The sequence below is a fragment of the Sorex araneus genome, chromosome 11 (assembly GCF_027595985.1).
Source record: "Sorex araneus isolate mSorAra2 chromosome 11, mSorAra2.pri, whole genome shotgun sequence".
NCBI lineage: Eukaryota > Metazoa > Chordata > Mammalia > Eulipotyphla > Soricidae > Sorex > Sorex araneus.
In genome coordinates this window covers 54,023,521-54,048,312 of record NC_073312.1, presented here as the reverse complement: position 1 = coordinate 54,048,312, position 24,792 = coordinate 54,023,521, and the positions used below count along the sequence as shown (strand labels likewise).

Below are 24,792 nucleotides of genomic sequence, written 5' to 3'. Positions count from 1 at the left end.
CCAGGAAATGCTCATAAAAAATTGCAAGACTCTTATTCTATTTCCCTTTCTCTATTTAAAACAAAATGTTTTCTCTACACACAGGGCTATTAGATCAGCTGGAATAAGAGACTATTAAAAGCATGATGCTCAGGAAACTCACACAGTAATTTCTCTAAGCTCTTCTCTTCTTTACTATGAACCACAATCTGAATCAAATGTAACATGAGGTGTTGTCAAGACATAATTGTTGTTTCATCTTTTAATCACTTGGATAATTTTCATTCTTGTCTTCCTTCTATTCTAGGTACTTGGAAGCCTCTTGTAAGTACTTCTGTATTTCATAAAACTAGTTATTGAGCTCCTTTCTACTTTTACAATTTTCTGAAGACTTTTACATTGTTTCCTCTTCTCTAGGACAAAGAAGAAATGATGAAAGATGAAATCTTCCAAAATATAATTGTTAGTAACTGAGTTCCACTCATCTTTTACCAAGAGAATACATACAAACCTATGTGAAGCACTCAGCCTGCTATTCTATCATTCAGGGTCTGTTTATTATAACAACATCATAAATAATTTTTATAGTAACATGGCAGATTACTGATACAATGTGAAAAAATTAAGTGATAGGATGAACTTTAAAAACACAGAATTTGATTCAAACACTATTTCTGTTCTTCTAATCCATAGATTTCATAACATGATACTTGGGTCCCCTACCGCAAACTTCATCCCTAAAATGGAGGGTAATATTAGGCCCTGGGAGTACAAAAAAGGTGGGGGGCTTTTCCTGGCCCATAGAGGCCAGAGCATTTAAAAGAAGAAAACAATGGCCATAGTGTATGGTTCCCTTCTTTTTTTGCATTTGGATAAGTTTTCTGTAAAGGAAAATGCTAGCCCCTATTTCTTCTGACTCTGTTAAAAAGATCTGTTCAGATGAAAAGATATGTGAGGCATGACCCAGAGAGGGGTAGATGCACTGCAGAAAAGGAGAGGCTTCAAGGGAATCTAAAGGTCATGATAAGAACATGAAAGGCCCATCAAGAGTCCAAGACTTTTTGCCTGTGACAACACCCAGATTAGCTTTTCTATATGCAGAAAACTGCAGTTCAGGGCAGTTTGGAAAAAGCCCTACTATAAAACCACCTCTGTAAAGGATGCAGGAGACTGGCCAGTTGTATACTATGCACTTTCCTATTTTGAAGAAACCCTTATTTTCACTTGAACATGAAAATTTATTTCTCTTCCATCACATTTCTCAAAGTAACTTTCTTTAAATAAAACTATTTTAATTCAGAAAAATTAAAGAAAAACTAAAATGGAGGGGGAAAGTATTCTTTGTATATTTGCTATGAAACTATATATGTACATATGTGTTCTATATACATGCCTGTATTTGTTTACCTATCGACTTCAACTAACTTTGTGCTTGGCATTCAGATTCAATAAAATGTCATGTAAATTAAAATTAATCTATATCTATTAAGTGTTTATATATTTACTGTTTTACTAATGCTGTGAAAACTGACAAAATGGGTAAAATAAGCAGAGTTAATGTCATAGTATAAGGGTTAGGACATTTGCCCTCCAAGTGGTTGACCCTGCTTTGATGTCCAGTTCAGCATTCAGTTCTCTGATCCTTGAACAGAGAGCCAGGAGTAAGCCCTGAGCACTGCCAGCACACGCACCCCCCTCTATCCCCCCCACCACACGTGCACACACACAATATACTAAAATATTACAATACTTAGAATTATATTTTGTTTTCCAAATTTTAAGAAATTTAATAATCTTACATAAGCTATATAACATATAAAGCAAAATTAAGTCAACTATGGGAGGATAATGCAGTATTAATGAAAACAAAATATTCTCATTTTAACATTTGTGTATCTTTTTCTTTTTTTTTTCTTTTTTTGGGGGGGTCACACCCAGCTATGCACAGGGGTTTCTCCTGGCTCTGCACTCAGGAATTACTCCTGGCAGTGCTCAGGGGACCATATGGGATGCTGGGAATTGAACCCGGGTCGGCCGAGTGCAAGGCAAACGCCCTACCCACTGTGCTATTGCTCCAGCCCCCCTGTGTTTCTTTTTAAATGAAAATATAGCATCTCTTATTCATCAGGATAAAACTATCTTATCTTTATCCACTATCAAATACTGATTTACTTTTTTTCCTTTTTTCTTTTTTGCTTTTACAGGGCCATACCAAGCCATACAGTGCTTAGAAATTACTCCTTGCTCTGTGCTTAGGGAGGATCAATCCTGTCAGAGATCAGAGGACCATATGGCGTACAAGGTACTGAACCTGGGTGGGCTGTATACACGGCAAGGACCCTACCCACTGTGCCATTTACCGACCACTAATAGTGATTTACTTTTTCTGTTTTAATATTTGTTTTAGTATTAGTTCAATTGCATGATTATCTGTGTGATGTATAATGTCACCACTGCACTTCAAATGAGCATATTCTGAAATGTTCCTCTTTATAAATAAAACTTCCTCTGAGAATGAGATTTTGCTTTTGTTGTAGGTAGCTGATATTAATCCAATTCATGAATCAAGGCAATGAGTTTAAATGAAGTACCAACTGCTAGACATACTGGAAAGAAAAAAGGAAAGTCTTAGTCCTTTATGGCCCAGCTGGGTCTATAATAACTGTCTCACCAGGAAGTGTGCCTACTAAAGTAAGCAAAACCACTTAACTACTACTGAAAAAAAAAGACTATCTAAAATAGAATTCAGTTTTCAAACTTAATGACTAAACTGTTGATGTTTAAGCTGATTGTTAAGCTTCTGTCAGAAATTCTCACTGACAACTTCCCCCACCTGCTATTCATCCCTAGCATACAAAAAGCAGTATAATCTCTTCTGTAAATAAACAGCCAAAAAAGCACCATATGAAAGAATTTTAAAGAGCACTGGAGATATGTAGTTTAAACCAAAACCTTATAAAGAAAATAGATTTTTCAACTTGGAAGCAAAGCTTTTATAGATTTCCTTAATTTATAGAATAGTTTACAAAAATGTTATCATCTACAAGAATATTTAAAACATATGATCGGACCATGCAAGCCTCAGTCATAGAAACAGAATTAAGGCACTGATAGGGAAAAAGTAAATTATTTATGAAAAGAATAATAATTTGACTAACAAACCCACCCTGTGATTGTCAAATTTTTTTAATTGACTCTCCATAGGCTCCATCATTGATCAGGAAAAAGAGAATCTCCTTTCTTTTCCTTGGGAACTAATCCATAAGGCAGATGAAGACTGCTCTTTTTAAGTCTGGACCCAGAAAATATCCTTGTGTATTCCCTTACCTCCAACAGATGTTATCTTAACCATCCCCGCCATCTTCACTTAAAAAACACCCAAAGTTACGACTCATATAAGACTTTGTTCAGTAAGTCCTCTAGGATGTTAAAGGCAGAAAACACTCCTCCATTCTTATCTAAGTATTTTTGTTCATACTAGGAAGGTACTTTCTTATAGTAATGTTTTATGCATCTGTTTTGATTAATAGCTCCTCCAAGGCAGGCACAGAATGCTCCTTTTAGCTCTGGACCCCACAAGAGGATTGGATTTGGGATACTTAGTGATTATTAATTTATTATATGTCAGCTCTTAATTCACTTTGACTACTAAGTAAAAATAGATCCTGGCTGTTAAGTTATTTATTTATTTTTTTCCTGGCAGGGGGTCAACAAGCACTTGAATCTTTGCCAGCAGAGGGCTCTGGGGAGACACATCTAGAATAAAGAGTTTTGCTTCCTGATTTTAGAATGTTGCCTTGGTTCTTATAGTTTGCCCAGAATCTGGCTACCACAGTACATGACAATAATGCTAAGTTTCAGAAACCTTTCCACATAGCAAGGTTAGTTATTAGACTCACCAGGACAGTTTGGATAAGGGAAAAAAGATGAGGGGGGATGGTCATTGAGCTCTCTCTCTAGCGTCTCTCTAGTGGTTTTTCCTTTTATTTTCCATTTCCATATTCTCTAAAGCTTGTTTTTACTTCTTATTAGCTAATCTCTCACCATTTCATTCCTATCCAATCCCCATTATAGTGATGAGTTATTTCTAATAAACTTCCTGTTCATATTACTGTCAGCCACATGCAAGGAAAGCACCCTACCAGTTATACTATTACTCGAGTCCCATTTTTCTTCTTGTTTTTGGGTGAACTTTCTTGAAACTATTGTATATTCATTTTTAGGATCTAAATATCTTGAGTTTTTTTTTATGCAAATCCTGTGCTGCATTCTGAACCCATATCTTAAAACATATTGGGCAACACAATAACTATGTATTGAGTCATATGTAACTATTGAATTAATGATAGTTTAAGACTTTTTCATTTTTTTGCAAGTGCCAAATTTTTTTCTTTATTAATTTTCACCATTTTAAGTATTTCTTAATGTGGTCCTTAGTCTGGGATTCTTTGCTGCCATCCTTAACTATGACACAAATGCAGTGAACTACTTTATGTGCCTTTCAACAGTTCACAGAAGTCTACCTATTCCCCTAGTTTCTTCCTGTCATCAACTTTAATTTGTATGACTTAGAGTTTGGCACTCATGAGTTTTCTATCTTGGTAATTTAAATCACAATGTGATTCATATGGGACAACATAAAGCCTTGAAACAGATGTCTTGAGACCTATGTTTAATCCCATACTGTCACTAAAGAGCTTGGGAAATGCATATTCCCTTAGTAATTTGCCTTTTTTTTCATGGCTAAAGGTAGTTTTCAAGCTCTCATTTGGGTCTAAAACAAATGCATTTAAATAAAAATGTGAATAATTATGTCCATCTTAATTATGTTGTTCAATGACTGAGTTTCTAATACTGCATAATTTTTTCATCTATAAAACAGATTTCTAATGTCAAACTATAATCTATTGCAAACTGTAATCCTGTGCCCAGTAATAGAGTTGTTTGTGATGAACTATTAGCTCAAAAAGGTAGAAAATATATATTCTCTGGTCCTATATTTTATGTTTGTTAACTTGACTATAAGGACTCTCCTCCTCTTACAATATATGCTTTTTGACTTTTTGACCAAGTCTTCCATTATCTAAAAAAGTTTTAGCAAATATTTATATTTTTTTCCTGGCTATATGCTCAGGGATCACTCCTGAAGATGCTCAAGGGACCATATGTGCTGTCAGGGATCAAACCTGGGACAGCTATCTGCAAGGCAAGCACCTTATCTTCTGTACTGTATCTCCAGCTTGAAGTATAACTTTTATTTATAATTATTTTCTCATTATGAAGGACCACATCTCTATTTTTTGCATGTTTCTCACTTTATCTATTTTTCTATTTTTTTAAAATTAAATCACAGGAAGATACAGTTACAAAGTTGTTCATGATTGGATTTCAGTCATATAATGTTCCAACACTCATTGATCCCTCCACCAGTTGCACATTTCCCACCACCAATGTCTCCCTCCCACCTTTTTCCCAAGCCTCACCTGTCTCTGTGGCAGGCACTTTCTCCCCCTGCCCAGCCCCTCACTCTTTCCCTCCCTCTCCCTCTTCTTTAGGGCATTATGGTTTGCAAGACAGATACTGAAATGTTATCATGTATATCTTTAATCTACGTTCAACACTCAGTTCTTTTCCAGAGTGATCATGTCTAACTATTTTTGTCATACTGATCTATTCTCTATCCTAATTGTCCTTCACCTCCCCACACATTTCAGCAAGCTTCCAACCATTGACCAGACATTCTAACCCTGTTTTCCTGACTTTTGATATTATTCTCCTACTTTTTTTATATCCCAAAAATGAGTGTGGTCATTCTATATTTGTTCCCCTCTTAAATATTTTAAATTAAAAAATCTTCTAAATTTTAATAGCCCTGCAACATTTAAAACCCTGGAATTATTTTATATTGAATGGTGCTAATGGTTACAAAAGATTACTGTGGAAATGAGTTTGTGGCTGGACAGATTAGGGCCACAAATTAAGATAAAATACAGGGACAGAAATAAATATTATATTTCTACACTTGCCTTTAAAATTCCAAAATAATAGATGTCTTAGCAGCTGGCACTTGGTGGGTAACCAGTAAACTCCAACTGAGTGATGGGTCTGGAGAGATAGTACACAGAGGCCAAAGCACTTGCCTTGCATGTGCTTGCAGCCACTACAATGGTTCTAAATCGAGCAACACATATGGTCACTGAGCACTGAACACAGAGCAAAGAGCGGCCCTTGAGCACAGAGACAGGGATATCATCCCCCAAAACTAAAAAAAAAAAAAAACACAGTTCTTGTTGAGTAAATGAAGCAAAATACTGAGGCTTTTCAACAAGCTTTAATATCTGGGGAGTTTTTGTTGTTATTGTTGTTTTGGGGCCAAACTCAGTGGTGCTTGAAGCTTACTTTTGGCTCCATACTCATTATCACTCCTGGCAGTGCTTGGGGAATCATATGGGTACCCAGGAATTGAACCTGGGTTGGCCTCATGCTAGGCAGCTATGTTACCTGATGTACTATCTGCATGTACCTGATGTACTAGTTTCCTCAACGAGCTTTTAATTTAGTAACTACATGCAACTTCTAGATGGAGTGGCAGGATGATCTTCATTTTAAAGCACTAGAATAAGGCCCTTTCCATGATTGTAAATCATTAAAACTGCTTGTGGTTTCCGTACAAATATGTTCCTTTACAATCAGATCATGTTAGTTCATGAGTGGTTATAATTCACCTCATCATTGCATTGGAACTTTACATACAAACACACACACACACACACACACACACATATACACTGTCTCTTTTTCTTCTAAACTTTTGGGTTTTACATCTCAGCTTAGTAAATGTTTCTCTATTTTGGTAAAGCACGCCAATCAGTAACAGTTTCATAAAAATTACAAGCCCAAAGGATCACAGCTGACACCATTCTAGCAAGATACATTTGTTTTCTTGTGATTATCCTGCCAAAACTCCCGGCATCACCCCAGATTTCATTTTGGAAAATGAACCAACATAAAACACACTTACTCTGTAGGAAAAAGACTGAAAGCTGTGAAATATTTTCAATTTATTACCCTCTTAGATAAGCAATGCGACTGCAGGAAAAATGGCCTGTTGAGTCCCATAGCATTCTTGTGTGGGTACACAGTGATAGGCCAGATGAAGGCAAAAATGCAAATGGCTGAGGTGGAACAAATACTACCACGTGCAAGGACTTCCTTGAGGCTGACCTGGGTGGGTGGGTTAGAAGGGTTAGAAGGATGTCCAAAAGGTCCTTCTTTTGTCTCCAAATCCTTTAATCTACTTATCTTCCACTTAGTACCCCATAGCATAGGAAATTGATTTAAATTTTCATGGGTTTTTTCTTTTTGTACTCAGAAGTTTTCATAAAAATGCAAATAACTCCTGCAGAGAAACATCTTAATCTCTAATTAGCTATTGCCCAAATTAATGCAAAACAAAATCCCAGATAATTCAAGAGTGAAATTCGAAAGTGCAGATATGAAAAACAAAGTTGGTGAGTGGGGGGAGGGTTGTGTCTAAACATTAGCCTATTAGGAAAGTGCACCGCTCATGGAAAATACAAAAAAGCAGAGGGATGTGAGGGGGGAAAGTGTGTCAGGAATGGGAAGTATGAAACTAGCATCGGGAGATTCAAGATCTAAGGTTCTCTTCAAATCAGTATTCTTTATGTATTAGCTTATTTTTAAACAAGATTGAGTACAGCGTGAAGGAAGAACAAAGAGAGCACTCAACTCTCTGGTATTACTAGAGGTAACATTACAGCAAATGATGGCTCACAGGTAACACTTAGCCCATTGTCATTTTTTAAAAATCTATGGCATTACATCAAAATGATTCTGATTTTGACAATTTTAAAAGGTGGCTATAAAAAATATCTCAAAGAATGAAGGTGAAATATGACATAAAAATCTATTTTTATACATCAACAAAACTTTGTTGGAACGGACACATTTCCACTCCAGTACTATCTTTGGTTAATTTTGTTTAACAATGACAAAGCTGAATAACTTCAACAAAGACCATTTGTCCACAAAACAAAATATGTACCACCTGACCCTTTACAAGAAAAGTTTACTTACTGCTTGTTAGTACTGTGCTTAAAGGCTAGACACATGCATATAGTACACTTGGGGGGGAAAATCCTGCACTTAAAATTCACTATTCCTTGAGCACGACCTTGGTTATTCTCACCTGCTACCAATGCGCTATTCAGAAACACAGAGAGCACTTCACCTGAGAGAAACTGGGTAATCACTGTTTTCCCCAGATGTTCTCATCTCTGACAGTGATGATCCGATCTGAATGACTTCCCAGATTCTGCATAGTTTGTCCACCAAGTTCAGATCATGAATTCAATGGCTTCTGGTTTGTTTTAGTTCTTTTTTTTATTTTTTGGCTTTTTGGGTCACACCCAGCGATGCTCAGGGATTACTCCTGGCTCTGTACTCAGGAATTACTCCTTGGTGGTGCTTGGGGGACCATATGGGATGCAGGTGATCGAACCTGGGTCTGTTGCATGCAAGGCAAAGGCCCTACCTGCTGTATTATCTCACCTGCCCCTGTTTACTTCTAATTTAGAGTTGTCTTTCAAACCACTTTTCTCCCTTGGACCCATATCTTGCATCTTTGCGTCTTTATCTCTTTCCTTGCTTGTTCTTTCAAGTTTACATTCTCTCTTTAACACGGGAAAATTAACATTTAAATTAAAATTTTCTCTTTAACATGAGAGGATTCCTTTTCTCCCTGCCACTCACCTCTACACCTTTCCAAGTAAGTTTCAACAGAAACTATCTTGCTTCAGTAAGAAGACAAAAACTACAACAAAAACTGGAGGGCCACAGCAAAGAGGAAATGGAGGAAAACACCAATCCATAATAAACAAGAAGACCAGGAAGAGATCTAGGTAGATGCCAGGACCAAAAGCACTACACTTGAAAAGAGATAATCCCACCACCAGTGCCAACTTGCCTCCACCTATGTTCCCAGATTTCCTCCCATACACACTCCCCAACTGTCCAGTCTGCCTTCACAACAGGCAGGCACTATCTAAGTTTGGTTATTAAAGTTTGGATCTCATGATTTCAATGTTGTTGATTGACTCCGTGGTTTGGATATTTAGCTCTCATTCCATAACACAATGGATGTACCTAAATTTCCATGACTCTTGCCCCCTCTTGCTTCTCATCTGTCTCTTCTTCACCTCTCCACTCTATTCCTTTCCTTCTTCTCCCTATACTCATGGGCAAATTTATGCATCCCACCTTTAAACCATTGCATTCCCTCTTAAAAAGTGTGGGAACTGGAGAGTATAACAGGCAGCCTTGCATGTGGCCGACCTGGATTTGAACCCTGGTACCCCATGTGGTCCCTTACCTCCTCCAAGAGAGATTCCTGAGTGCAGTGCCAGTAGTTAACCCTGAGCACCATTGGGTGTGTTCCCCAAACAAAAATAAAACAGAACAAGACGACATGTGAATGTCAGAGTACTGGCAAGTAGGTTTAGTTACCCGTTCTGGTAAAGAAACAACATGTTTTAATAGTATAGGCACAAATTTATTTCCAATTGATTTGGCCCTATACAAACATTTTTCAAATCTATATTGTATTTGTGTTTTTGTTAACTTCAGTAGCCCAAGAAACTGACAAAGGGAATAAGCGATTCTCTTTTGTGTATGTGTGTGAAGAAAAATAGTTCGTGATAAACAAATTTTACTTGGAAGTGAGGAGAAAGAGAGAGGAATATAACTTCAATAGAGGACATAGGATTCTCCAGAGTTAGAGAAAGCTAGCAAGTAAACCAGCATGTAAAGAAACACATGTTCAAAGGAGAACACCGACTAGAGAAAGCAACTCAATAATCTTTCTTAACAACAACAACAAATCTTTAATCTATACTTATTTAATACCTAGGTTGCAATTGGGTATTTAGAAATAATTTTCAATTTGCAAACACTAGTGACTTTTTCTGCATCTCCAGTTTCCCAGAAGTCTGTTTATTACATTTTTTTTTCAAAGGATCTTGGGACTAGCATTAGTTTATATTAGTTTTTTCCTAATCATTAGCCTTTGGCTGGAGTCTTGTAGTTACTTTAAAATTCAAAGTATGAAAATACTTTTATTTCAAAAGAAAATTCTAGCTAGGAGGTTGAAAATTCAAGTAATAAACATACAGACTTTCCTTTATCTATAGAATACCTAAATTTCTTGACTGCATTTGTAATGTCCTATAATCTGACATTTAACACTCCCTCATAATCTCATCATCTCTGTGCTCCAGCAACACTGTCATTCGTCTATGCTAGTTTTGGGTCTTCTTTCCCTAGAATTTGTCTCTGTGACACAGTTGGCTCCAGTCTAAGATTAAATATCATGGAGTGTGACTGACAGAGGGAGTAGCCCTGTGTGGTTTGTAAATCATTTCAGTGGCCTTGGGAAGCACGTGGAATGATTTTGGTGGAGAGAGGGAGACCACCTGGGTTCACCAGGCAGCTTTTCCACAAAGGGACAGAAATTTATTGGGTTTTGTTGTTTGATGTCAGGGCTCTGAAACAGTGCTCAGGATACCCAGTTTGCCAGCATAACATGGCAAACCAGGCCAAATTGATCAATTACAGTGACTAATAATACAGTGCAGCAGTTCCTGAGACTGTGAGATCACTGAAAGTGTGCAGGTACCCCCAATGTCACCCCCAATCGTGCTTGGGGTCACTGTCATCCTGTTGCTCACCGATTTGCTCAAGTGGGAACCAGTAACATCTCCATTGTGAGATTTCTTGTTACTGTTTTTGGCAGATCAAATATGCCATGGGGAACTTGCCAGGTTCTGCCAGGTGGGCGATATACTCTCAGTAGCTTGCCGGGCTCTCCGAGAGGGGCGGAGGAATCAAACGAGGGTCAGACATGTGCAAGGTGAACACCATACCAGCTGCGCTATCGTTCCAGCTGTTGGTGTATTTTTTTTCTTAACTCATTTTTCTGTAATAATTTTGTAAAACAAAGAAAACAAATAGTGATAAAATATCATTTTTACTTAACATTACCAGAGGAGACAGTAAAAAAAACAAGGGGCTAGGAGATATCTCAGGTGACAAAGCACATGCCTGGCCATATTTGAGGCCCTGAGTTTGATCCCTGCACCACATCTCTCACTCTACCAAGTACCACTAGTGTTCCACTGGTGTCCCACAAGTTACACTGGGACTGAAACTTAAAAAAAAAAATCAAATCAACCCAAAAGGACACTTAGTTCTGCAACTTGCCAGATGTCACTGTTTTGATTGGTTGTTCAAACAGAGATCCAGCATGTCCCAGGGTTGGAGAAAATAAATGGCCAAGATAGCAGCGCTATGGAGAGGGAGGGACAATAAATAGCTCAGGCTGCTGTTATTTACAGCCCCGTATAAATGTGTTTCCATTTCCCGGTCCAGACAGAGAGTGAGCTCAATGGGCTGGACAGCAGGCTTCACATGCAGGAGGTCAAAATTGAATCCTTGGCTCTTCCTGGTCCTAGACCCCATCAGTGAGTGAGGAGTAGCTCGGAAGTACTGCCAAGTGTGTGCCTCCCTCCCTCACACAAGAAGTCTTTCAATTTCATAATGAGCATAGCAACATATTGGAGCTTACATACAAATCTAACCAGTTTTAATTTGCTAGGGGGAAATATATAAATCTTTTAATATTTACTGATGGTCACTTTGTTGTCTTCAATAATGTTCTCAAAATTTGAAAAATAAAATCTAGCAACTTGCTGAGCTAACAAATAAATAGATGCTTAATCATTATTGAACCTAATGTACTTATATTTTATTTTCAAAAATAGAGCACCAAAGCTACTTAGTGATTCTTATACATTCAGAACTATTAAGAAAAATTGTTCTGTCATACTAATATCCTTTTAAATAATTTTCAATAACTTTGAAATCATTGCAGTTATTCAGGTAATACTTAGCCGACAAAAATACAATCCCCAGGGTATGTTTTTCATAAAACCATGTATCTGTTATCATCTAATTTATCAATGAGTATTTTTTAAATGTTATGACATGCATAATTAGTTACAATAATGTTCTTTTGTTCTCCCTCTGGAATGTAAAATCATAATCACTGGCTTATATAACATGGTACTAGTAAATTGGTAGAAAGAGCTCCTTTTGTTGACAGATCTAATGTCTGCCATCTGTTTGCAAGGGATGAAGCCCCAGTGCTGCCTAATTGGTCATAAATTAGGTATCAGTAAAAGATTTTTGACATGAACCTTAGTTACAGGGTTTTTTGTTTCTCTTTTAAGCTGTAAATTTGACATTTCGTGGACAGCACAAGTTCTCTCTTAAAAAGTACAGAAATATACTCCTACAGTCCTAGAAACTTTTGTTTTTTTAAGCTAGACCATTTTTAAGGTCTCCAACCTCTATCTTTAAACATATGGAGATAATTTTATGCTGAGTAGAGAAAAATTGAAATAGCTTAGTCTGCAAAAAGAAGTCATGTTTATGGACTGCTTATTATACCATTGGGCTATGCATGGACAATTGATAGACTATTTAATTTTTTTTTTTTTGCTTTTTTTGCTTTTAACACCCAGCGACGCTCAGGGGTTATTCCTGGATCTGTGCTCAGGAATTACTCCTGGTGGTGTTTGAGGGACCATATGGGATGCTGGGGATTGAGCCTGGGTTGGCTTCGTGCAAGACAAACACCCTACCCCTGTATTATCACGCTGGCCACAACTATTTGATTTTCAAATTAAATTTATAATTTGCATAATATAAAATTTAGCAGATACAAAGAGTTTTAGAATTTGAGTTATTTATCATATTGTTGGTATCCACATTGCAGGGCTGAGTTTATTTTTTTCTGACAGAGTTCAAGTACTCCCACTGTGCTCTATGTTTGAAAAAGAGAAAATTAGAATGTGGGCAAAACGTGATGCTTCTTTATCTAGCAGAATTGCAGTTATCTAGTCCAGCTCCTTCATTTCAGCTACCTCACAAAATACCATTCATTTGTTTCTTTGCTTAATTAGGACTTTATCATTTACTTTGAAGCAAATCAAGTTATTACATTTCCATGGGCTTCAGTTTTCTCTTCTATAAAACATCTTACCTACTTCCTAAGTGAGATCTCATACGTTTAAAAATCCTTAAATTATATGGGGCTGGAGCAATAGCACAGCGGGTAGGGCGTTTGCCTTGCATGCAGCCGACCCGGGTTGGATTCCCAGCATCCCATATGGTCCCCTGAGCACCGCCAGGAGTAATTCCTGAGTGCAGAGCCAGGAGTAACCCCTGTGCATCACCGGGTGTGACCCAAAAAGCAAGAAGAAAAAAAAAAGAAAATCCTTAAATTATAAATGACTGCGGAGATGAGATTAATCTGGCTGCTCATCCATCCCTAATCAACTGCCAAACCCTTCACTGCTTTTCTCAAGATTTTCTCAATCTACATTTTTTTTTCTTTTTTTGCTCTTTGGGTCACACCCGGCGATGCACAGGGGTTACTCCTGGCTCTGCACTCAGGAATTACTCCTGGCAGTGCTCAGGGGACCATATGGGATGCTGGGAATTGAACCTGGTTCAGCCGCATGCAAGGCAAACGCCCTACCCGCTGTGCTATCCCTCCAGCCCCTCAATCTACATTTTAGAATAAAAGTTCAAAAACAAAGTTCTCAGGTTTCCTTATGGCTCAGCGTTTATCTACAAACTTTTAATCTCTCCTTCTTTTCACTGTTTATAGAAAAATGAAGACAGAAATATATACTCTTCGAGCAACTTTTCCTTGTTTTCCCATAAATTTCTCAATGAGTGGCCATTTTTATCATATATTTTCTTGACAATATGATTTGCTATTTCCTCCTACCCATCATCCAGAAACTTTTAAAGATTCTGCTAATCTCTCCTACTTCTTTTCCTTCCTGCCAAAGTGCACAGCACTTTGTTTTAATTAAGCTAATCCAAGCATGAGCCACAGTGGTATGGACCACTGGTGGCTTTTTTTTTTTTTTTGCAAGAAACAACCCCTATGTCAGAGTGTTATAACCTCCTCAGCAGAGATTTACTTTTTGAAATACATTTTTGCCTTGTTTAAAATTTTTTTTGTTTTGTTTGGGGGCCTTATCTGTTGGTGCTCGGGGCTTACTCCTGGCTTTGTGCTCAGGGATCACTGGCTTGACGGACTTTATGGTGTGCTGGTGATTGAAACCGGGGTGGTCTCATGCAAAGCAGATGCCCTCAACAGCTTTGTAACTCTGTATCTCAAGGTGGTTCAATTAAAAAAAAATGCCCTACCTGCTATACTATCACTCTGGCCCCATTTTTCATCTCTTTTTTTAAGAAACATCCCTCCCCCCTAAGATTATTAATAGTATTGGTCTCTATATACACCCGCATGCATCTTAAATTTTCCCTTGTAGTTACACTGCTCTCTTTTCTCTTGAAATTTTCTCTTGGTTCCCAAGGCTTCCCATAACTCTCTAATTGTTAACCTTTTTGTTTTAGAGACTGTTTTTTCTTACCCCCACCTGACTCTCAAATATAAAAATTTTTATGAGCTCTGTTCATGCAGTTTTATCTAATCTCATGGCTTCAGCTAAAAATTCTTTGTAAGCATTTTATAGATTAATTTGAGTTACCTATAAAGCCTCTGCTCTGTACTTCTACCTCCTGCAAGGCATCTTCCCATGAATGTTCATCTTCTTAGCCAAATTCATTATATTTTATTGAAATACAGCTGTGCCTTCCAGCTGTGTTCTTAGATCTTCTTAATATTTGCTACATACCTATTTTTCCCCTTTACACTGAATCAAATGTTAAACTCTCTGGCTTACTGTTTTATTTTTATAAATTCCTCCTGTAAATGGGCTTGTCACCTCACTTGAATTCAGACTCCTAACTAGATATTTCATCTGAACTTTTCTTTTAATTTCTCTTATATACGATCCTCGCTAGCACAGCAGGTAGGGCAATTGCCTTGCATGCAGCCAACCCGGGTTTGATTCCTCCATCCCTCTCGGAGAGCCCGGCAAGCTACTGAGAGTATCCAGCCTGTACGGCAGAGTCTGGAAAGCTACGTGTGGTGTATTCGCTATGCCAGAAACAGTAACAAGTCTCACAATGGAGAAATTACTGGTGCCTGCTCGAGCAAATTGATGAACAACAGGATGACAGCACAGTGCTATATAAGATCCTCATATTAGTCTGTAAAATATAGTATACTATGGAAATTAAGGTCCTACATAAAATTGTCAGATACTATACCAACTTTATGCCAACAAACAGTACACTTAATCAGCCCCATTATATTTATGAACTATTTGCAAATAACCCATAGTTCCATTATATGTATTACTACACTCTTAACTCAATTTAGACTACTCTCTTGTACTTCCAAGTATACCTAATGATGTCATTTGTTTCAAAAAGACTTCCCTGAATTTCTCTGTAATCTGTCACCACCCTCCTTTTAGCAGGGAAGTCTTCCACAAATGCATTATTTGTGTATAGGAAACATCTTCTATATTAGATGATTCCAAAATCACTAAGAATAACTTCCTGTGGTACAATCTCTATAATATATTAGTTAAGTAAAAGAATGAATGGGTGCATATTGGTTATTTCTGGGAATCTGATAAAAAATATCTGAGAGTTAATCCTAGATATAACCTATCCTTCTGTAGCTATGCCACAGCTCAGATTCTAGATGTACAATAGGGAGGATGCATCCAATGTTGATTCATGAATCATGCCTGAATTCAACATCCAACTTCATCCATCAGGAGTGAACATTTATGCTCTCTCAGTTTCAGTCCACACTACCACTCACAATTCCACCTCTAATGGACCCACTAAACAATATTATACAGTCCTCTCCATAGATTAATTGTTTTTTCTGATACACTAATCCATAAACACTTCAATAAGTAAAAATCTGGTGGGCAAATTTTAGAGGGTACTCTGCATTTATTGAATAATTTGATATTTATTAAGTTTCCATAAATCTTTGCCCCAATGAGAATAACAAGTAGGAATAGAGGGAAAAAATAGGGAGAAACACTGTAAAAAATTTAATGACCCTAAAAATATATGCCTATGTCTAGAGCTGATATTTTATCCAAAACTGTCTTCCCTAAATGCTTCTATTATAGGAGTCTGGGAATGGAAATAACACTGGAGCACTGAGTTCTGTTGCTCATCGATTTGCTAGCGCGGGCACCAATAAAGTCTCCGTTGTGAGACTTGTTGTTACTGCTTTTGGGATATCAAATACACTATGGGTAGCTTGCAAGGCTCTGCCCTGCAGGTGGGATACTCTTGGTAGCTTACTGGGTTCTCTGAGATGGATGGAGGAATCGAACCTGGGTCGGCCATGTGCAAGGCAAACACCCTACTGCTTTGCTATATCACTTCAGATTGTATAAAAATAAACAATGACCTAAAAATTTCTTGGTGTTTTCAGACAAGACCTTAAATCACCATAATTCCCTTTCCCCATAGGATATTTTAATATACACGGTCCATATCAAGATAAATTTTAGTTGTTGGGCCACACTAAATGCTCCGGGAGTTACTCCTGGCTATGCACCCAAGAATTATTCCTGGCAGTGCTTGGGGAACATATGAGAGGCTGAGAATCAAACTCATGTTGGTTGCAGACAAGGCAAGTACCTTACGCATAATGCTATCTCTCCAGTCTCCCAAAACTTAGGTTTTGTTTTTCTTTTAGGATCACACCCAGCAATGCTCAGGGGTTACTCCTGGTTCTGCATTCAGGAATCACTCCTGGCGGTGCCTGGGGTCCATATGGGGTGCCAGGGATCGAACCCGGGTAGACCGTGTGCAAGGCAAACACCCTACCCACTGTGCTATTACTGGCCCCTAAAACTTAGCTTTTTTTTTTTTTAAGAATGTATACACTTATCTTACATTTTAGTGAATTTATCATTGATCTATAAAGTAAGACAAACTGGGGGTGGAGTAACAGCACAGTGGGTAAGGAGTTGCCTCGAACATGGCTGACTTAGGTTCAATCCTTAGCACCTCATATGGTCTCTTAGTCCTACCAAGAGTAATCCCTGAGCACTGGTGGGTGTGTCCCCAAAACAAAAGATAAAACCAATATTTTTCTATATTGCATGGTAGCACTGTTGTCCCATTGTTCAGTGATTTGCTCGAGCAGGTACCAGTAATGTCTCCATTGTGAGACTTGTTGTTACTGTTTTTGGCATATCTTATACGCCATGGGTAGCTTGCCAAGCTCTGTTATCGGATGGTATACTCTTGGTAGCTTGCCAGGCTCTCTGAGAGGGACAAAAGAATGGAACTCGGGTTGGCTGCATGCAAGGCAAACATCCTACCTGCTGTGCTATTGCTCCAGTCCTTCTATATTGCACACACATTAAAATCACCTGAAGAGATTTATTCTTTTGGGGGGAGGGAGGCTCCCCAGCGGCGCTTGCAGTCCAGAGAACTGAACTAAGAGCCTCAATCATGCATTCCAGTTCTTTATGTTCTCTCCCTGACTCACTGAAGGTATTTTACAACCTTCCACTACTCTGGATCTTATCCCCAGAGAACTTAACTTAATTGACTGGAGAAGTGCCTAGGTTTGGGCATGTTTTTAAATGTTCCCCAGGTATACATCCATGTGACCTGTATATAGAAAAAATGCCTTGAACTCTTGCCCTATATTCATACCTTTAGGTTCTGTAATTGCTCCATAGGTGATCCTGAACCTTAAATTTAGCCCTACAAAAATTCATCTTTTTGATCCACTTTTTATATATTGTTATATTGGTCAAAACATTCTCATTCATGCCTCCCCAGATTTAAGGACAAGTACTTTCAACATTTTGTCTACATTTGTCCTGGATGAGGATAAAAATTTGGGTCACTATATTGGGACCACTATAAAATGTAGAAAAAATGCTTGCATAAAGTCCTTTTTTTCTTTTTAGGTCACACCTGGCGATGCACAGGGGTAACTCCTGGCTCTATACTCAGGAATTACCCCTGGTGGTGCTCAGGGGACCATATGGATATGGGATGCTGAGAATTGAACCCGGGTCGGCTGCATGCAAAGCACATGCCCAACCTGCTGTGCTATCACTCCAGTCCCGTGTAAAGTATTTTTTTTTAAACTCACTTTCCCACTTCTACTCACTAGGTAGGATACTTAACTATCTACAGTTCTTTCTCTTCCCAGCATTTCTCTATCTTTCCATTAAGAATAGACTTGTGGAACATACACAGACATTTCCTAATGTACCAGACAGGACAGCAAACTCTGTCAAAGGAGAAGCCGAGAAATTCTGACACTACAGAACTAGTTCATTTCATTCTCAACTTCAGTTTTTCGGTTTTATAATCTTGCTTAAAAAGGAAAAAAAAAAACCTCCTACCCAATTACCCAAGAACTTTTTTTTTTTTTTTTTTTTTGCTTTTTGGGTCACACCTGGCGATGCACAGGGGTCACTCCTGGCTCTGCACTCAGGAATTACCCCTGGCGGTACTCAGGGGACCATATGGGATGCTGGGAATCGAACCCGGGTCGGCCGCGTGCAAGGCAAGCGCCCTACCCGCTGTGCTATCACTCCAGCCCCTACCCAAGAACTTTTCATATTTCTCTGAGAGAGCTGATAAGATTTCCTTTGCATATACTTCCCATTTTCTATTCTTTTTCTTTGAGCCTAAATTTAAGGAATAATAATAGATTCAGTTCTTCCTCCTCCAGAATGACTGTACATTTATTTGTTTGAGGAGAGGAACTCTACACATATATATAGTGCTCCAGGGGAACAGATCCCATCAAAAAGACATTTTAATTCACTGCTGAAGACTTAAGACTCTTTGCCAAAAAACACGCTGCATTAAAACTTTCAAATGGTCCAGAAAAAGACACAATGTAGGATAGTTGAACATGGAGAATTTTCTCCACACTGAATTAAACTTTGCACCTCCCTTGTGGAGACTGTAGCACACACATTTAAGAAGAAACAGCTAAAAGTTTACTGGGAGATGATAATGCTAGAAGTTGAGTGTGCTAATTGGTGCTTCTGGCCAGCATTCGGAAGAACTATTTACAAGGAGCTAAACAAGAGGTGAACACAATATGAATTACTTTTCGCGGGGGGGGGGGGCGAGGAATCATCGGGGTGAGATCATGCAGGGTTTCGTCCTTCTGTTTTAAAATTTTTCAACTGTAAACAGTTATGTTAATCTCTTGCATTAAAAGGTAGTATTTCAAATGAATATTTGTTTCTTAAGTGTATTTAGAAATCAGTTGACAGTAGACAAATAACCTGTCAATTATTCTGCTATAATTGGTCAAACATTTATAAAGTTGCATTTTTCAGAGGTCAGGGAGACAGGTAGTCATCACAAGAGGGTTCCCTGTTGAAAGTACAATATTTGCTAATTAAAAGTGACCCTCATTGACAGAACATCTTGACATCATGTACTAGGAACTATTGTTTGTGTAATTGGCTTTTATAGTCCTTCTTTAGCATATAAATACAAAAATGTTGTTTCTTTCTTCCAAAAAACAGAACATTATTCTTATCTCTACATTGACATCCTCCGAAAATATCAAACTACCAATAGCAAATATTCAACAGCAAAATTATAATACAAATGTCAGTTTCAATTTTGTTGCAATTTACAGCACTATCTTGATACTTAAAAAAGTATAGTCTCTGGGGCTGGAGTGATAGCACAGCAGGTAGGGCGTTTGCCTTGCATGTGGCTGACCCGGGTTCAATTCCCAGCATCCCATATGGTCCCCTGACCAAGCCAGGAGTGATTCCTGAGTGCATGAGTCAGGAGTAACCCCTGTGCATTGCCAGGTATGACCCGAAAAAGAAAAAAAAAGTAAAGTCTCCACCCTGAACATTCAAAAAGTGTTTCAACGAACGTTTCTTCCACTAGTTGACTAGTTGTAACTCATCTTCTATCTTAAAATCAGTGATCCACACTGTTCCTCTTGTGAGTCTCTCCAAAGCCAATGGTGCCAAGATTTATTTTACTTTTCTTACCAGGTTTCAATGACAAACTAAACTTTCATGAATTCCTTTACTATGGAGAACCATTAGGAGTTATACAAATAACTTAAGATTCCGGAAAGCACTTGAAGTAATCTTTCCCTTGGGTGTAAAAGGGAAGAAACTCAAAATTTCTGTGACCTATATGGAGCGTGAAAATTCCCAACTACTCTGTGCAAAGTTGCAATGCAATATTTATGGTTTCCAAGCAACTAGGCAAAACTTATACATTCACATTTACCTAGTCAATATCCACTTCAGAGATCATAATCAGGAGAACTGTTAAGGTAAGTCAGTATCGAGAAGAATTTGAGGACAGAATTAAACCAAAAGCAAATAAGCAAGAGAAAGGAATCAGAGAAAGAAACTTGCAGAAAATATATCTAAAACTTGCTCAAGGAATAAACCAACTCTTCTTCATCCTCCTCTTCCTCCCTAACTCCAAAAGATTTGCAACAAACATTGGTTGAGAAAAGAACATCTTGGACACAACTTTCCTTTTATGGTCTCATTAATTTTCACAATGTTCCGAAATCATTGCATTATCTCAGTTTAAAATAAGCAAATTGAGGTTAACGTAAAAAGTTACAATAGGAAAGCCATGAAAAATATATAATAAGTATTAATAGTACTATAAAATGTCTAACTCCTGGTACTTAGTTTGTCACTGAAAGAAGTGTGAAATAGGCATTAAAAAAGCAAAAAACTTACTCTCGGTCGATCACTAGGCAGGTTACAGCTTCTGCAGCAATTACATTTGCTGTTCTCACATCCTCCCTATTAGAAAAGAACAGAAAATTGAAATAAAATAACATGTACTATCAAAGAAAATATATTCTTTTTTGAATACATTAATTCCATAGTATTCCAGAACCATATGAAATGATACACCAGCTTACAGGTTTACCTGCTTATGATTTACCCATGTCCAGTGTAAAATTTTGTTCATATCTGTCATGAGAAACCACCTTGGTTTTGTCATTAATCATAGTAATGCAAATCCTACAGTTATCATCTGATTGCCACAGCTTACAAACTAAATGCTTCCTTCACTCAAACAGATGAAAAACATTTTGTATTATCATCCTTTGTGCTCTTTGAGGAATTAGTTGCATAATTATAGACAGTCATGAACAAAGTTTGTTTTTCTGGTGTTAGGAATCAAACTCAGGGTCTCACATATGCAAGGCTAGAGCTCTGCCACTAAACTTTAAAACATTTTTAAAGGACCTGATGACATTTCGCTGACTTCTGTGTAATTAGTCCTTTAGCCTTGTAGTGTACTGAATTAAACTTTGAAAACATAGATTATGTCTTAATTACTTTCTATTCAGAGACTTTGTTTAAATATATCTAATCTCTTGGCAGTTAATAGTAGTTATTCATTTATACCAAAATTTATGGTTCTGCTGCAAGAGCATTAGATGAACTTAAGTCATACTGAATGATACATGCATATATTCTCTAAATCAGTTTTTCACTGAAAAAAAAAAAACTATCAACCTCTTGAAATTTTAAAATTCTGTCTGATAGTTCTTATCCAGTGGTCATAAGTAGATTTGGAAAATGTATGTTCACATTTTGAACCTATTAAAAATTTTAATACTATAGTCATAGAAATATCTTATAAGGTATATTTGAAAATGTACCTTTTCCTTGAAAAAAATCCTAAGTTTATGTAACATATATATATATGTATATATATATATATGGGATGACAGTGATATATGCATATATCACTGTCATCCCATTGCTCATCAATTTTTTCGAGCAGGCACCAGTATTGTGAGACTTGTTACTGTTTTTGGCATATCAAATACGCCACGAGTAGCTTGCCAGGCTCTTCCATGCGGGCAAGATACTCTCGGTAGCTTGCCAGGTTCTCAGAGATGGGCAGGGGAATCGAACCGGGGGTTGGCCGTGTGCAAGGTGAACGTCCTACCTGCTGTGCTATTGCTCCAGCCCCAAGTTTATGTAATTAATGATAAATTTTAAGTTTAAATAACATTAAAATAAGCATATAAAATATCATGAATAATACATTTTTAAGAAACATAACATCTTTAATCTCCAATTATAAGATTCAAAATAGGTTTTTCAGGTTGATTTTAAATTTATTTAAAAGTAAAATAAGGACTATATTTACTTAAATCCTTATTGTCTCCATCATCTTTTGCTTTTGTGATATCATGTTGTTAAGATTTGTTCATATTTCAAATATCTTTGTCCTAAGATGTTACCTTATTTTTCTCAGTTGCATTAGAGCAATTGCTATTCAGTATTTGTTTTTTCCAAAGTTTTTTTAATCAAAAAATTTTTTTTGTTTGTTTTTGGGTCACACCCGGTGTTCGGCAGGAGTTACTCTTGGCTCATGTACTCAATAATTATTCCTGGCGGTACTCGGGGACCATATGAGATGCTGGGAATCAAACCTGGGTCAGCTGCATGCAAGGCAAATGCCCTACCCACTGTGCTATCACTCCAGCCCTCAAATTCTTTTAAAGAAATATTGTAATAGTCTTCTTAAACATTAGATTTCACAAAATTTTAAAATAACTTTCCTAATCCTAAAGACACCCACTGTTTGATTTCAGTAGTTGTACTATATTTATATATTAATTTCAGGAGGTATTTCATGATTATATTTTCCATCAAGTAATATGACACTTATTCAGACCCAGTTTTATGTCTTTTAAATTATTTCATCTTTTCACTTGTATCTTGTCATATTTTAAAGAAAGAATTATTAGGCATTTTGTAGCTTGTTTCTCTTATGAGACGGTTATTTTCCATTTCTGTTTCTCAATTGTCAATGCTACTAATGAAAACTTAACCGCTGTGTAAATTTTAATCTACCTACTATACTAAACTCTCTGCGATTAAAATAGTTATTATAGCTTCAATAGCCAGCACAATCTTCCTAGAGGCTTCACACATAATCCATCTTTCATTCAAACAGAACTTAGAATCACTGACACATCATCTCCACACTATCACGAGCTCTTAAAGTAATGAGGAGGCCCGTCACCAACCCAGCTTATTTCACCCCTGCTCATTCTTTAGATATGAAACATGGCTGTTCTTAGAAAATCATCCAGAAATAACAAGATCAAATTTTTCCTGTCTTCCTTTTCTTGAAGTCCCAAATTCTATATCTCTATCCCAGCATCTATTATATATTCTAATTTAAACAATTATTTGTGTAGTCACCTGGTTAATTATTTCATATCTTTCTCACTAAACCACAATAATGGCAATGTCCAAGACCAGTTTTACGTTTGTTTTATCCAAAAATAAAGGGTGTATTACTGAAAAATATAAAAGAAGGTTTGTGTTAAGTGTGACACAGTGGTGCTTTAAATCATTCTTTAAGAGTGTTCCCATTCTGTTTAAAGTTTGTAAGATCTATAGCAGAACTTGGGATTTTTTAGTTTTTGTTTTGGCTGTTTTGTTTGGGGGCAATACCCAGTGGTGTTCAGGCTTTACTCTTGGTTATGCATTCAAGGACCACATCCTGGTGAGCTAAGGAAACCATATAAGGTGCCAGGGATCCAACCTGATTGGTCTCAGGCAAGGCAAGTGCCCTACCCATTGTCCTATTACTCCGACCCAAGCAGAATTCATACATTGATGCCACAATATCTTTGTTTTATACAATATAAGTTACTCATTTTGAGAGATGCTCAAGTTTCTTCATCTGATAAAAACTATAGGAGAAGTAGCCACTTACTGTCTGGTTCTAAATGAGATAATCAGAGATGAGTTTTATTATAAAGCCCAGTGCATATAAAACAGTGTTTTCTGCTATCTTTAATAATTCTTCTCATCACTTATATGTCTGTCCTTGTGGGATGCTATCTGATGTTTTATGAAATATTCCTACCCAAGAATAAACTGAGCTTTTTCACTTTGCTCCATGGGAATAGACAACAAATTTTTCAAATGAATCACACTGTAAGTAGGATATTTTGTGAAGTGGACATGAATAGAAACATTAATAATTTTCATTAGGTCCTTTAACTGGTACAAATAATATAGAAAACTGTTTATAGCAGCCTAGATAATTGCAGCACTTTAGCACTGTCTTCCCGTTGCTCATCAATTTGCTCAAGTGGGCACCAGTAACATCTCCATTGGCATATCGAATATGCCATGGGTAGCTTGCCAGGCTCTGCCATGTGGGAGGGATACTCTCAGTAGCTTGCCGGGCTCTCTGAGAGGGATGGAGGAATCGAACCTGGGTTGGCCATGTGCAAGGCAAAAGCCCTACCCGCCGTGCTATCTCTCCAGTCCAGTCTAGATGATTGGAGCTCCAAAACTGATAGCTTGACAGAGAACATAGACTCAAATTTAACTTTCCTTAAAATATACTTTCAAGTTAACTGCTTCCAGCAATGTCTCTAGACTGTGAACTAAGCCATAGTCCCACGCCGGCTGAGGAGGGGAATGATCATTCTCAGTTTTTTTTCCCTTTTCCGGGAAAAGCGGCGTGGCGTCCACCATATTATGAGGACCATTAAAGAGGTATGAACTTTGTGGCGCGGGAAGAAAAACAAAGAGGTTTGAACTTGAGACAGCGGGACGTGTGGGCAATCTCAGGCCTGGGGCGATACCGGTACGTGCTCTGCCAAGATGAGACCCGGGTGGCCACACGTTTGTGCAGCCACTCTGCTGCTTATCAACCACGATCCGGAGGCCAACTGGACTACTTTTGGTACCAGCAACTGCTTCCAGGAATGTCTCTAGACTGTGAACTAAGCCATAG

General features: G+C 37.6%; 1 protein-coding gene across 2 annotated transcripts in view; it reads right to left on the bottom strand.

Annotated features, from left to right (window-relative positions):
- Positions 1–24,792, bottom strand: part of PRKG1 (protein kinase cGMP-dependent 1) — a 1,291,607-nt gene that overhangs the window by 129,217 nt on the left and 1,137,598 nt on the right. For both annotated transcript variants that reach the window (XM_004607509.2, XM_004607508.2), the window contains exon 8: positions 20,739–20,804. In XM_004607509.2, coding sequence (XP_004607566.1) covers positions 20,739–20,804 — 66 coding nt within the window. The remainder of the gene's footprint in view (positions 1–20,738; positions 20,805–24,792) is intronic.